This window comes from Carica papaya, chromosome 1 (assembly GCF_054855325.1).
Source record: "Carica papaya isolate Zhongbai chromosome 1, ASM5485532v1, whole genome shotgun sequence".
Taxonomy (NCBI): domain Eukaryota; kingdom Viridiplantae; phylum Streptophyta; class Magnoliopsida; order Brassicales; family Caricaceae; genus Carica; species Carica papaya.
The window spans coordinates 4207358-4222046 of record NC_142309.1 but is presented as its reverse complement, the minus strand read 5'-3'; the positions used below and the strand labels follow the sequence as shown (position 1 = coordinate 4222046).

The 14689-nt window shown below is 31.9% G+C and overlaps 2 protein-coding genes across 4 annotated transcripts; both read right to left on the bottom strand.

Annotated features, from left to right (window-relative positions):
* Nucleotides 1-2820: 2820 nt before the first annotated feature.
* LOC148269097 (Cupredoxin superfamily protein) lies at nucleotides 2821-6928 on the bottom strand. Of its 2 annotated transcripts, XM_088215314.1 has the most exons (3): nucleotides 6514-6928; nucleotides 6165-6400; nucleotides 2821-3236 (listed from the first exon to the last, which is right to left on the bottom strand). In XM_088215314.1, exons 2-3 carry the CDS (start codon nucleotides 6337-6339, stop codon nucleotides 2887-2889), a joined length of 525 nt encoding a protein of 174 aa, XP_088071440.1. In that variant the 5' UTR covers nucleotides 6340-6400; nucleotides 6514-6928; the 3' UTR covers nucleotides 2821-2886. The 2 variants fall into 2 exon arrangements, with proteins under 2 accessions (XP_088071440.1, XP_088071430.1); XM_088215304.1 differs by having other exon boundaries at nucleotides 6165-6928.
* An 805-nt stretch (nucleotides 6929-7733) lies between these two features.
* On the bottom strand, nucleotides 7734-13898 carry MPL1 (Myzus persicae-induced lipase 1). 2 transcript variants are annotated; one of them, XM_088215293.1, is made up of 9 exons: nucleotides 13282-13898; nucleotides 13061-13171; nucleotides 10442-10582; nucleotides 10245-10355; nucleotides 9801-9944; nucleotides 9673-9713; nucleotides 9456-9535; nucleotides 8894-8989; nucleotides 7734-8153 (listed from the first exon to the last, which is right to left on the bottom strand). In XM_088215293.1, the coding sequence occupies exons 1-9, from the start codon at nucleotides 13465-13467 to the stop codon at nucleotides 7831-7833; spliced, it is 1233 nt and encodes a 410-aa protein (XP_088071419.1). In that variant the 5' UTR covers nucleotides 13468-13898; the 3' UTR covers nucleotides 7734-7830. The 2 variants fall into 2 exon arrangements, with proteins under 2 accessions (XP_088071419.1, XP_088071425.1); XM_088215299.1 differs by having other exon boundaries at nucleotides 10260-10355.
* Nucleotides 13899-14689: the final 791 nt, after the last annotated feature.

Here is a 14689-nt window from a genome sequence, read left to right as displayed (position 1 = left end):
AGAGCCCAGTATCCCCATTTGTTCGACCAAGAGTAAGAAGCAAATTTAATGAACCAAATTTCTTTAAGGGGGTGAGAGTTGTAACACCCAAAATTTTTTTTATTTTATTTTAAATTTTTATTAGAATTTTGTTTAATTTTATTCTATTTTAATATTTAATTTATAAGGTTTTAATTTAATTTAATATAAATAAAATAATAATAATAATAAAATATGGTAAAATTATTTTTGGAATTTAATTGAAATTGATTTTGGAAAAAATGGATAAAATTTTGAATTCTGGAGATGTTTTTGAAAAGAAAATCGAAAATCGATGGTCAAAACGCAATTTAAAAAAATAATGCTACATCAGCAGCCACGTCAGCAGCCCGGTCAGCAGCCCCAGCCAACCAGGACAGGCCGCGTGGCAGGGACGCTGACGCGAAAAGCCACGCGGGACGGAGACACGTAGGGATCCGCGTGTGCGCGATCGAACGGCCCAGATTGGTTCCCACGTGCACAGACGGCCCAGATCAAAAGTGCGCATGGATGGCCCAGATCTCACGCATGCGGACGGTCCAGATTTATTTCCAATTTAATCGCGATCGGACGGTTCAGATTAAATCATGATGGACGGCTCAGATTAAAAGGAGATGGTTATAAATAATCGCATTCACACCCAATCCCAAACTCTAGCCGCCAGAACCCTCGCCGGAGAAGACGACCTAGCCACCGGAGGAACCTGTCGCCACCACCGCACAGGAGGATTTTTCGACCGCCAAACGAGGTAAAATTTCTCCTATTGGCTCGTTTTTCGATGCTGAACCTCCTTGTGGCCAAATCGGAGCCAAACCACTCGCCGATTGGCCGGAAAACACCGCCAAAGTCCAGTGAATTTTCTCTGTTTTTACCTCCGATGACGCCTTTCCCGGTTCCCGTTCGATGTAATTTTTATACCACTGTGACCATCGTCCTTTTCTCTACAGGTTGACCGGAACAAAACACCAAATCGCAACTCGCGCCGGAGGAGCCGTCGTACCCGAGAGCTTCGCCGCTAGTAAGTCTCGGTTGTTTATAATTTTTTGGCCCACCGAGGATCCTATGGGTGTTTTATCACAGGAACCAATGCAAGTTTGGCTGAATTCGGTCAGAAACGGCCAACCCGAGACGGATCGCCGCCGTGGGCGGTGGAGCAGTTGCCGAAGCACAGCGGAGCCGCTGTGCCGGAATTTCGAAATTGGCCGAAAGGAGCCAGGGTCTGATTTGGGATTTTTTGGGGACATGTGCAGGTACCGGAAGTGTGTTTCAGTTTTCGAATAAAAATTCAAGGAATCTAGGGACTGCCCGTAGGCGCAGTGAGAACCCAAGTTAAGATTCTGAAACAAGTAAGGATCTCTCACCCTATTTCTTATCATAGCATTAAAGCTTAATAAATAATTAAAATGTATTTTATAAATTTATAAATATGTATAATTAATTAAGATTGCTAATGGGACCCGAACTTGATGTATTTGTCAGTCTGTTTCTGTTTGATATATTTTACAGTCTAAAAGCAGTATAGTATCTGATTGTTGATTCTGTGATTTCGTATGCATGAATAACTGTTTAATCTATTATGGTTTGAATTATTGTGAACCCGATGTTGTGTGTCTTGTTTGGTGTGCATTGCTGATTTACGTATTTATGTTGATTGGGTAATTGAGACTAAGAAAAATAATGATGGTATGTAAATTTATAAGTGGATAACTCGACAGTCTCACTAGATATCCTAGAAGATGGTGGACAGACCCGGTCCATAGGGAACCCTACCGGGAACGCGGTCTCTCATATCGAACGGGGTATAGAGACTTTATGTGTTTTGGCGTCATACCGGATGAGGTATTGAAGTTTATGGTTTTGGCGCCCATACCGGACGGGGTATGGAAATGACCCTGGAATTAAGTTATTAACGTGAATGGTTCACGTATAGTGGGGACCCCCTATGGATCCCAATTGATACTAGTAGGTTGATAAAAGAGAAAATTTGTTATCTGATGATTGAAATACAAAAACATGATATGTGTTATGTTACAGAGTGTGCATGATCTTATGATATTTATGATGTAATTGTTTTCATAAATTGTTTTCATGAATCTCACCGAGGTAGGTGGACAGTAAATGATTTTATTATTGATAAATGAGTTTGATATAAATTATGCTCCATTTGTCATTTTTGTTTTCTACCAACCTTTACTTATGTGACAGTGAGATAGTGTGATGTCTTTAATGAGTTAATGTAGCTCATTCCTTAGTTAACCATTTCAGATGATGAGGTCTTGGTTCCCGAGCCCGTTTTGCAGGAAGACGGAGAGTAGAAGCCAAATAATTTATTAGTTTTCCTTATAGCATTCATTCATAATATTTCATTTAAGTTAGTTTATTATTTCATACGTTTAATTTGTTTTGGATATTGTGTAAGAGATGTTAATCATAATATATTTTATTTCACTTTCGCATTTAGAATAAATAGATACATTTCCTTTTAATTTCCGGAGCTATTACATCTATACTTTATAACTTAAATTGATAAATTACTTTTATATATGTAATATTTATTCTAGTTACATATTTTTTTCAATCTAAAAGTTCTTTTATAGTATTTTAATTATATTTTATTATATAATATTTAATTCTAGTTACATATTTTGTACAAATATAAATGTAGTAAAAAATGACACAAATGTATTATGATTCTAAAAAATAAAATAATTGGTGAATCTCAACAATTAATATTTAGTAAAATTTTAAGAGTTTAAAACATTATTTTTATTGTATTAGTCTCTTAAGTGCGAATAATCAATCAATAACAAATAACATATTTATTATATAATATATATAACATCAAGTTAATTCTTTCAATTTTTATACTCATAACATAAAAACCATACTAAGTAATGAACCAAATAATACAAATCCCATAAAATGTTGTAAAGCATAAGTTGCAAAAGAGGAGTTTGGCGAAGAAGAAGTAGACGGGGGTGATGATGATCCAGGAGAAGAAGGTGCATTGCCGGAGACAGTAACGATCTTCACTTTCATCCCTTGATCACAATGCCCTAAAGTGCCACAAATAAAATAACGTGTGCCTGGCTTTTCTAATTTGACCACATCATTGCCAGTGCTCATCGAGTTTATTGGTGTTCCCAGATCGCAATTCTTGTAGGCAGCTTCATTGCTTATTTCTACTACACTGTGTAGTCCCGATGTATACTTGAAAACTACATAAAAAATTATAAATTTTAATTATATATTTATTAACGAAATAAATAATTAAACTTGATGAGATAATTTAAATATTTATATAAAGAACAATAATTTAAATATAAAAATAATTACTTGCTCATTAACAATATTATGAAAAGTAAATAATAAATGAAAAAGATTGAATAAAATATAAAAATTATCTATTTGTAGACAAGATATGAAATTTATTTTTTTCTTTGATACCAAAAGATTATTATTTAATGCCAGAAATTGATAGAATTTTATATATAGGGTGAATATGATATGAACTGGGCCGGGTTAACTATCCGTATGTATCCATGCCCAAGAATCCGACCCGGTGCAAAAATTTTAAATATTAAAAACGATTTTTTAAAATTATAAATTGGAGTTGCCGCTTCTTAGAACCGCCTTTTTCTCTCTTGATTTTCATCTTCATCGTATCTCGAATATAATGGCTTCTTATACCTTACGACATGTATGTTTCCTTCCCAATATCCTAAATTTCCGTTTGTTTCTCAGGAAAATTTTCGATGTTCACATATTCTTTCCTTGTCAGAAATTCAAATATATTTAGTTCGTCCGTGCCGCCATGGCCACGGAGAAATAACGGAGATTGCCGGAAGAAATCGAAGACATTATACCATAGAGCTTGAGTTTTATTATGCATGCATTCTGAAATTGATATACATTGGCGCCAAGATGAGAGGCTTGGGGATTCGCCAGCGCGACAGATTAGGAATGAGAGTTTGGAAACTGAAAAATAAAGCAAGGATTAAAAAGAAGGGAAACCCATGGAAGGTTATAGGAAATTCGTTTAGAGAGCAGCAATGAAGTTGGCGAGTTATTACTCCCAAGAAATCATTCCGATTGATTATCGGAAGTTCCATCCTGGGGAAAAGGAAGCAATAAAACCGCTAGAAAAGATACCAACTGGAGTTGGAAGGTGAAACTAATGAAGAATTCAGATACAATTGCTTTATGGGGAGAGGACGAGACAGGTACAAACAAGAAAAGATCACCTTATCTTGTCCACCACGGCCATGCTTAGACATGCTTAAAACTAGTGATTCAACAACTGGTTTTGCTGCCTCTTGACGGGGAGGCTCCAGGTAACTTTACACCTATGTGATAATGTCTCTTGATTTCATTTACATTAAAGTATAGATAAATAGCATTTTTACATGCATTGCAGAGAGCGAGCAAACCTAGCCCAATCGATCTATACATACTTCTTTATACATGTTTATTTTCTCTGCAGAAGGTTTAAGGACTAAGCTTGTGAATTAGACATATTATTGGAGATTTAATTTACATAGTTGTGTCGTTAGGAATCAAACAGTAAAGCATAACAGAAAATAGTTTAGACGGTTGTATTGGAAAAGTTAGAGAAGGTAGAAAAAATAAGTACATGGATCGTGACTATAAAAGATACAGATAGAATATGACCCGATTTTATTTCTCTTTGGTGTTTCTCTGTTAGTGTGTATCTGTAGTTTTCTTTTGCTATCTCTCTTTGTGAATTTTAGCGGTGGTGTCAGACTCAGTATTGGTTTAATTAGAATTACAGAAGAATCCAGAATATGCAGGAAATGGAAAAACAAGTGATATTGGGAATAGATTGGATAAAAATTTGGGAATGATGAAGCAAGAAATCAGTGGAATAAGGTAAGAAATCTGTAGAATGAATAAATAATTGCATGAAATCAAGCAAATCTTGATTATCCTCGCATGCAATGCTCCCAGGTGCGTGATGGCAGATTCAAATAAGAATTTGGTATATCAAGAACAGGAGAATTCTGGAGCCAACTCAATCAAGGAAATAAAGGTTTGAAAGAAAATTTGGTTGAACAAAGTGTATCTTAGGAAATTCAACAACATTTGTGGAGAAAGTGACTGGCACCAGTTTGGCACCAACAATGAGGAAGACCAGCTGGGCACCAACAATGATGAAGATAGTTTGGAGTGTACATGAGGCTCTCAACAGGAGCAATTGAATTCAAAATCTACTCACAAGTAGTATTTGGTTGGAATTCCTCTAAAGATGTCTGGTTATATAATAAATTTTACCCAAGTAATAGCCAGCCATACAAATCCAAGTTCTGAGGGAGCAGAATAAAAAGAACAAATGTTTAGATCGGATAACCACTTCTGTTTTGACTCATAGGATGCTTAGATTCATCATCAACCCTGAAGACAAGGTGACTCTTTGGTGGAGAGTATTGATACGCGGGAAATAGTTAGTTAGATAGTAGAGATTTAAAGAATAAGACTATAAAAGAGAGAGTATTTTGTAACGACATTAGGGAATGGAAATCAGATTTGTTTCCGCTGTCTCCTCTCTTTGCCACCCTTCTCTCTCCCTCCGCTAAATCTAATTCTAGCTGATTCTTCTCTGTGACATCTCCCTCTGATGCTTTGTCTGCCTGTCTCTCTCTCTCTCTCTCTGTTCTTTCTATATGTACCATCTCACTTATTAATAAAAACAGTTGAAAAATTTTCCATTACATTAAAGATAATTGACCAGACTCTAGTATTTCATTGATAAGAGAGGTCTAGATTCTGATTGCCCCAATTTTATCAAACTATAAGAGAGGTCTAGATCCTGATTACCCTAATTTTGTCAAACTAATCCTCGCTTTTAGACTAGAGTGATTAAGTGTGAAGAAGCTTATTAGTTTGTAAATAATAGATTAGAACCATTGTTATTAGATTTGTTAGAAAAGCGATGGAAATTTATTATTTTACTAATGATCGTCTACAGCAAAACTCTTTGTGTGAGATTTCAGAATGGTTGAACTCTGAGATGTATAAATTAGGAATATTTCTTAGTAGCAATATTTCTCAGGGCTGACAAAAGAAGAATATGATATAAAATTGTGCTAAAGGATGGTTAATATTGAAGGAAACAAAACAACACATACCCAGTTGGTCTCCAACCTTGAAGGTTTGGCCTGAAGCCCATGAGTTGAGATCGACGGATTCTTCCCACCCTTGGCTACCCCCAACAGCGTGTTGGGCTCCATACACTCCTTTTGTTGTAATAACAAAGGCAACAAGGGCCAACACCAATGAAGAAACTCTGTGCGCTCCCTTCATTCTCACTGTCTTCACTCCACTTTTTCTGTCATGTTCTTCGTAATCCCCACTATATATAATGCTGCAATACACAGAAAAATATAATATGTCCATATAAACTCACTGTCAATGTCCCTATCTTTAGTTTAGTTAATATGTCTACCGATGATGTGATATATGATCTAGAATACTTACGACCCATGATACTTTCTCAACAAGCCTGCAATATTATACTAGATTGGCCTTTGGATAACAGTCTTTGAGTTGGGATTTTGAGGTCAAAGAGGGGCAAAGTGTTTGGATGTCTGAGTTTCTTAATTGCCCATGAAGCAAACATTGGTTGGTGAAAGGTCTCGGAAGCTTTGAGTTGAAACTAAGATATGTTGATGGACATTCTAGGAGATATCATCATTGTCCAGGGAGCTTAGACATTGTATTTTGATATATCAGATACGGAGGAATCTTAAGACAACCTGAATTGCTAATGAAGTTTGGTGACTTGTTACTTATCATTAGCCCAATAAGCTAGCTTTCTGGTCAATAAATTACGGCCTCATCATAAAGTAGATATCTCTAACTAGTTTTGTTTTTATTTTAAAAAAATTAATTTTCTTTTCTGTTAAGGAAACACGCACACATATGTGTATAAAGACAGAGAGAGAGAGAGTTTTCCTATACTTTCTCCAGTTATTCAAAAATATTAATACTATTTATAATTATTAATTAATTATATTTTGTTATTGTCTTTACTATTATTTATTATATATAATATAAATTGTTATGATATTAAAACTAGATAGTAATAAATGTACGACTCAAAATACATATAATATTAGTTAGAATGATTTAATATATATAAATTATTAAAAATTATCTTTTTGAGTTGAAATCTATATATTATAATGATTAAATGACACTTATACATCAATAACAAGATAATTGATTTTTTAACAAAGAAAGAACACAATTGATCTTATAATAAGGATATAAGGAACTCAACTTGATTCGAACTCAAAAACTCATAGAGAAGTGTATATATCAATGATTCTGGTAAGAGATTGTTGGTTATAAATTTTAACATTTAATTCATATAGAAACTAACATATTTTAATACTACTTATATATCTAAATTGATAGAGGTATGCAGACCTAAAATATGAGATTGATATTAATAGAATTTAGATGTAGTACTTTATAGATTTTAAACTAAAATTATAGTAATAAATAAAGGGATCCAACGAATATATAAATCAAAACACGTTGATGTGTGTCGACAGGGAAGTAATATGCTTAAAAAGAGTATATCCCATTAGATCTTTGAATATATTCCGGCTAATTAATCATTTTGCCATTCAAAATTTTGTCTAAAAATTGCTCTCAGCTTGTCGAGATTTCCTTCCTAATCATCCAACACATCTCATAATCCAACCACATTTTATCTATATAATTTATTACATAATAGTATTTTAACAACCACAGAGAACCAGTGACCACCCAAACTCTCCTCATTAATCATCGTTGGCGTTTGAAAAATGTAACAATTTTATTATACACAATGTCCTTAGCATTGATCCCCATAATAAAGTCTGCATGAGCATAGTCCTTGATGTACTGGATGCTAAGCTTGTCTTCCTCATGAAACTTGAAACTATCCAGCAAGAGTGCGACATCTCTTGAATCAGAGAGTGCATCTTCGCCTCCATAGCTGATGAATAGAGGCAGGTTGCTAGGGATGTTTGAGAGATTGTAGACCGGCGGAGTAATCTCACCGTAGTGCATCAGGTTGAAGTCTGGTCTGCCATAATTGTATTTTGCAATAACTCTGTCTCTAACAGCTGCAATAAAATTCTAAGGATCAGCACTAAAAAAGAATTCGTGTGAAGAAAAGTAAGTACATGTACAAAATAACAGTTAGTCAAGTCAGTGATTATATTAGTCAGACTGAATAAAAAGAAATAGAGAGAAGAGATTGGTTTAGCCTTATTTAGTGCCAAGGCTTGTCCGAGCATGATGACCGATGCTTAGTTAGGAATGCTTGATCCAGCATGCATTAGCCCAATTATTGTAGTCATATTCTGTGTTAGATATAGTGCTGAACTGTTTAAAATTTTACTTTTGATCATGAGATAGGTATTTTTTTGTAGAAATAAAAATGAACTTAATTTTGATAAACAAAAATTAGCTTAATGAGTTGTGCTTGGTTAGAAATTCTTGACCTTGTATGCATCAGCCGATTATTTGTCATCATGTCATATGTTAGACTTTGTGTTGTACCATCCGAAATTTTATTTTTAGAGCTTTTAATCATGACATAAATGATTTGCTTTCGATTGACATAGAAAAGAACTTGTTTACGATAAACAAAACTTAGCTTAAGAATTTCTTGATCAGAAAAAAATATAAAAGCTACTTATTTATGCCGAATTGCTAGTTCCTTATTAGCGATGATTAATTGAGGGTTAATACTTAGATAGTACTATATTAAAACAGGAACAAGAAATAGTTACAGTGTCATAAAATTAAACAGACAGTTATTGTACTTTCAAAAAGACAGCTATAGTTATAAGGAACTTACTTTGAGCCAAGTGTACCATGTTCTTTGTGGCAGTTGACTGAGGTTCATTCTTTAAGAAAATATTAACTGTGGAGGCATTAAGGCAGCAATTTTTGCCTTTCAAATTTTTCGCACATCGGAACCCAGAAAACAAAAATGTTAGTCTAAGTTTTGTCAAGGCAACGAATACAGAAAAAATCTTAGTTGAACTTGGAATTTGGAAATAGAAGACTTCTGTTTGGTTGTAGAAAATTTTTCTCTAGTGTTGAAAATAAAGAAGTATCTATCTGCATATATTTATTTTATGAAATATATTAGTTATTATATATAATTAATTGTTCTGTTATAATAATAGAAGAAAATATTAAAAATTTAATTTATTAATATATAAAATATCCTCAAAATAAACTGCATGAAAAATTTGAGGGTGTGATGGCATTAGAAAACTAGTATCTAGTAAAAGGAAACAGAAAATTGTTAGAAACATTGTTTCAAATTGAATTTATAAATGAAGAAAAATAAAATAGTTTCCAAACTAAACAATCCTAAATAAGAAATTTTTAATGGATAATAAAATTAATACCTGTAATTGCGGTTAATAAATCATAGCAATTTACCCCAGGGTTGGCGCAGAGAGACTTGAGAAATGCAGAGACAGGCTGCCTATAAACAGCAAAAGGTTAATTAAAAAGAAATCAATTATAGTGAATATATTTAGAATATATTGATATATATATATATATATACACACAAAAGTATATAAACATATATAACTACAAGTATCGAATGTTGATGTATACCCTTTAGGATTAAATTCTGCAATACCCAAAAGTGTAGTGATCTGGGAATTGAGAAAATAAAAATAATTATTAAATCACTGTTTTAGTTAGATAATTAATTACATAAATTAGGGTATGATTTTACAGACCTCACCAACAAAGGATTTGGCAGCAAGAACTCCAAGTGCGGTGTTCATGTAATTTAAATAGGCAATGGGGCTAAGTAGAGCTGCAGAACGGAGCTTGTCCACTAGTCTCCCTTGTGAAAATGATGCCAAAGCTATGAGGGTTCCCTGTTTCTCACAATAAATTTAATTACTAAAAAATGAAACAATTTGTTAACAGAATTTTAATTTTCTAATAAAAAATACATGAAACGATATAATTTATTTTAAACTTATAATTTCTTATATAAAAAAAAATAAAAAATTATTAATTATCAAAACCTCACATTTATATTTAGGGCAAAATACTTTTTTTTTAATTTATTTTTTGTGGTTTAATTTTATTAAAATTTAAAAAAGTAAATATATAATAAAAGTAAAATGTGTAAAGGTGTGAATAATAATAAAAGTAAATTGAAGGGAAGTTACCAGAGAATGGCCTACATAATGAATTCTCTGGCCAGTGTGGGTGTACACGCAGTCAAAAACTGCTGGAAGATCATACGTCACAAGCTCATCCCATGACCAATTCCAGAACTCCTGGCCATATCAATCCACATAATATATATTTTTTTAAAAAAATTAAATTGTATTTAGATAATTAATTAAATTAAAGAGAGAGATACCGGTTGACTGGGGTCAAGAATCACGTGTTTTCTGCTAAATCTGGTGCCTCTTGTGTTAGCAATCCAAACATCAAACCCTTGATCGGCTAAAATCAACGGTAGAGTTTGATCGGGTGGGTTCAAGAGCCACGTCATCCCATCCTGTACATACACACAAATATCTGAGCAATCGAGAAAAAAAATTACTACATTTTTTGTGACAGCAAACGTGTAAATACAACAATACATTCATATACTGCCTCTAAATTTATGGAGAGAGAAAATTAAAAAAGCAGCAGTAGGCAACATTGTCCCGTACAACAAAGAGGAGAGGATAATTTCAATTATTTTTTTCTTTAAAAAATTAATTATTATATTTTTTTCTTTTATAAATATAATAAATTTACTGAAATTCTATTAATTTAACTATTGTCATCCGGGAGAGTAGTAATATATATATATATATATATATATTTACCAAATTGTGGATCACATTCTAAATGTATTCTTATCCGCCTTGGATAATTAAAATATTCTGATAACAGTGTTTCTTAAGGACCAAGGGAATTCTATATTTAAAAATAATAAATTCTTATCCTATCTTTTTTATTTTCTTTTTATCCCTTTTAATTTTACTAATATTTTTATTTAATTTTCTGAAAATAAAACTTAATAACTTTTAAGATAAATTGTTCGCAGAAATATTAATTTAATATATTATAACAATATTCACATAAGTAAAATACAAATTTAATTTAATAAAATTATAAATATAAAAAAATGTATAATTAATTTATAATATTTAATTTAATAAAATTAAAAACATAATTTTGAGATTATAATAATTTAAGAAACAAATTTTGTGTACCAAAATGTTTTTTTATTTGTAAATGATATCCAAAAGGCAAGTTTCAAAAAAGGAAAGTAAGACAGTATTGAAACTTGGGCCCATTGGATTTGAGTCTGAAACGGCGCCTGATTTTGCGTTCCACTATATAAAAGGCCATAGGATTAGGCAGTGACAGGCGCAGAGACGCAGCCTTTAACAGCAATAATGAATAGGAAATTTCTTGAAGAAATCATGCGCACGTCATTTTACCAAATATAATTTAAGATATATCTTCAAATATTAAAAATAATAAAATTATAATAAATTAACGTAAAAAGTATTAAGTATCTTCTATTTTGCTTTGGGGAATTTAGTAAACTTAAAGGAGAAGAATACGTATATATATATATATATATATATATGTAAGTATATTTTTAGGGAGCGTGATTGGTGTTTTTCTAAAGTTGCCAGTTTATATGTTTCTTCAAATTTAGAAGTTTGAGAGAAAGAACGTCATCTAACACATAATTTATAAATCAGTAGTTAGAATGAAATTTTCTTTAATAAAAACTATAAACAAAAATATTTATTTACAGAACCAAAAAAAAAAAAAAATTACTTTAATTAATTCTAAAATAGTTATTTCCTATATACATATATATATATATAAATAATTAGAGACGGGAACCATAAAAGTGATCCCATTACAGACTAAAAGTACAATGTACAGAAATTAATTATTATTAACTACATTTTCTTTTTGGGTAATTATAATTAATTCGTTCTTAATCAATTTGTGTCTATAACTAGAAAGTGAAATAGAGACATCCCATCTAATTATTCCTTTTCTTTTTTTTAAATAAAAGCATATCATATACTAAAATATATATATATATATAAAAATTATATTAATGGGTCTGCCTATTTACTTTTACTTTAAAATATAGATATATTAGAAAAATAATATAATTTTAAAGAAGACCCAACTGTATTTATGAACAACTCTTCTAATTACTTGTAAATAAGACATAAATTATAGTGCACTCCAACTCTTGCATAAATCAAGTAACGCTTCTGTTTTTTAGGCTTTTGTGGGTGGTCTTTATGTGAAGCTTAATTATTAGAAATTCAAACCATGTAAATTTTGCCCATACATGTATATATATATATATAATGTTATACGTATAGACAGTGGACAACATGATCAATGCATAACATGCCGATCGTGATCATGATTCTTTTTTTTTGGAAGTCAACAATGCATAATTGGTCCATATATTGTCAAAATTTGGAGTCACATATTCACATTTAAGATGCATTCCTTTTTCCCAACTGTTTTTAAAGTGACAAATTAATTTTTTAATTTTAATTACTATTCAATATATATATATATGTATATACAAACTCATATAATTGATTAAACAAATCCCAAGTATATGAGGAAAAATTTTTATTATAATTAAATTAATTTAAATCAAATATAAAATTATTATTCATGCTGACTCTATAAATTTGATCTGAAATCATATAAACATAATGTGGACAAAACTTTGTCAATCCCATTATTACGTAAAAGATTTAGTGTCTGTGTGTGTGTATAGAAAACTTATTCATTTTCTTATTAACTTTTTACGTATGTGTAATCTCTACTTTTTCTACCCACACTGAAGCGCACTTCCTCTGTGTGTGTGTGTGTACATATATATTAAGCAAGAATGTGCTATGTGGGTGCGCATACTATATATAGACCTACACATTTGCGTGACTGTATGTATATATTTGCATAAATAATTATATAAAAAAGCACTTACAACAAGAACTCCATGTTGAATCAAGACGGGCGGCCTTTTAGTCCCACCACCACCTCCACGACCCTCTGGTATTCTCTGCATATTCAGTATGTACCCATCTTGCGTTGTCACCTGAAAAATTCAACCAATGTTCACATACATATATATATATATATACACACACATACAGAAACATATATATATATATATATAGAGAGAGAGAGAGAGAGAGAGAGATTTACTTCAAGCTCCTGGCATTTATATCCATGTATAATTACAGAAGAAGCGCATATGCCATTCCCGGCGCCTGCTACAACCACCTTTCTCCGATCAAATGAGCCTCGACTCGAGCCATGAGCCCATTGAGGGAGGACTATAAGGCCAATTATCAGGACTACCCAGAAGCTAGCCTTACCACCAAGGGCCATATATATATATGTGTGTGTCCGAGTGTGAACTGAAAGCTCTGGCTAATTCGGATTTGTTTTGAGAGAGAAAATGGAGAGACAGTTTGAAGATGGTCGTATATATTCTCTAATAGACACAATTATAAAGGAACAAGACAAGGCCGCTTTATATAATGGGAAAGATGGGAGTGCATACATATATAATATGTATATATGTATATCCTCTTCTTCTTCCTTCCTTTCTTTCTTTATGGGTCTCCAACTGAAAGACCACTAAAAGCAATATTTCCAAAAAGAGAGAATGGGGGGAAGTGGGTCCCACTTCAAAATTCCATCTCGATCACAGCCTTCGTATGTATATCTCTATCTCTCTCTCTGTATACATATACGTATAGGTCTAAATATAGGTATTATGAAAAACAGAAAGGTGTTTGGATATGAACTCTGTTTTAACGAAGGTTACTCCAGAGACGAATAAATGGAGGAGATAAGGAGGAGGAGGAGGAAGAAGATGACGATGATGGGGGTTTTAAGCTTTACGTGTTTAAGAATGGAAAATGTGGGACCCACATTACATCATGTGTTGGCTTCTCCTTTTGTCTCATTTTTTTTTCCTCCCTTAATTATAATTATTACATTTATTAATTACAAATTTACATACATAATAATGTTATAATTTCTTAACAAAAACGTAATTAATGTAATCTCTCTCTTTTTGCTTATAAAAACTTAATATTTAGAAGAAGCATAATGCTTGAAGTTTCATACTTAGTAACCATATTTTTAAAGGGTGTTTAAGGTAAAGAGAATAACAAAGTCATTCTATTTGCATTATATTCACAATTGTATTTAACAAAATTAAAATAATCATAAAAAAAATCATTCTCGAAATAGATGATATCGTTGCAGTTTAAATCCTATATTAGTTTACTAATTCTGACCTAATTAAAGATATAAAAACTTAGTTAGTTAGAAATTAAAATGTTATGATTAAGCATATTTACTTAGAAGTAAATCGTTGTACTGATCATTTGACTAATCAAATTTTCTCATCTATCTTCAACTATTATTTTCGAAGTCTATTATCTGCAAAACTTAATAAACATTATTAAGAACGATCTCATTGATATTCTTATATATGTATGTGATATAAGTGCATTCACATTCAAACTCTCAATTCCATTAATGCACTTAAACTCACATCTTATTTGTTATTGAATTTGATTTAAGCCGATATTCCCAC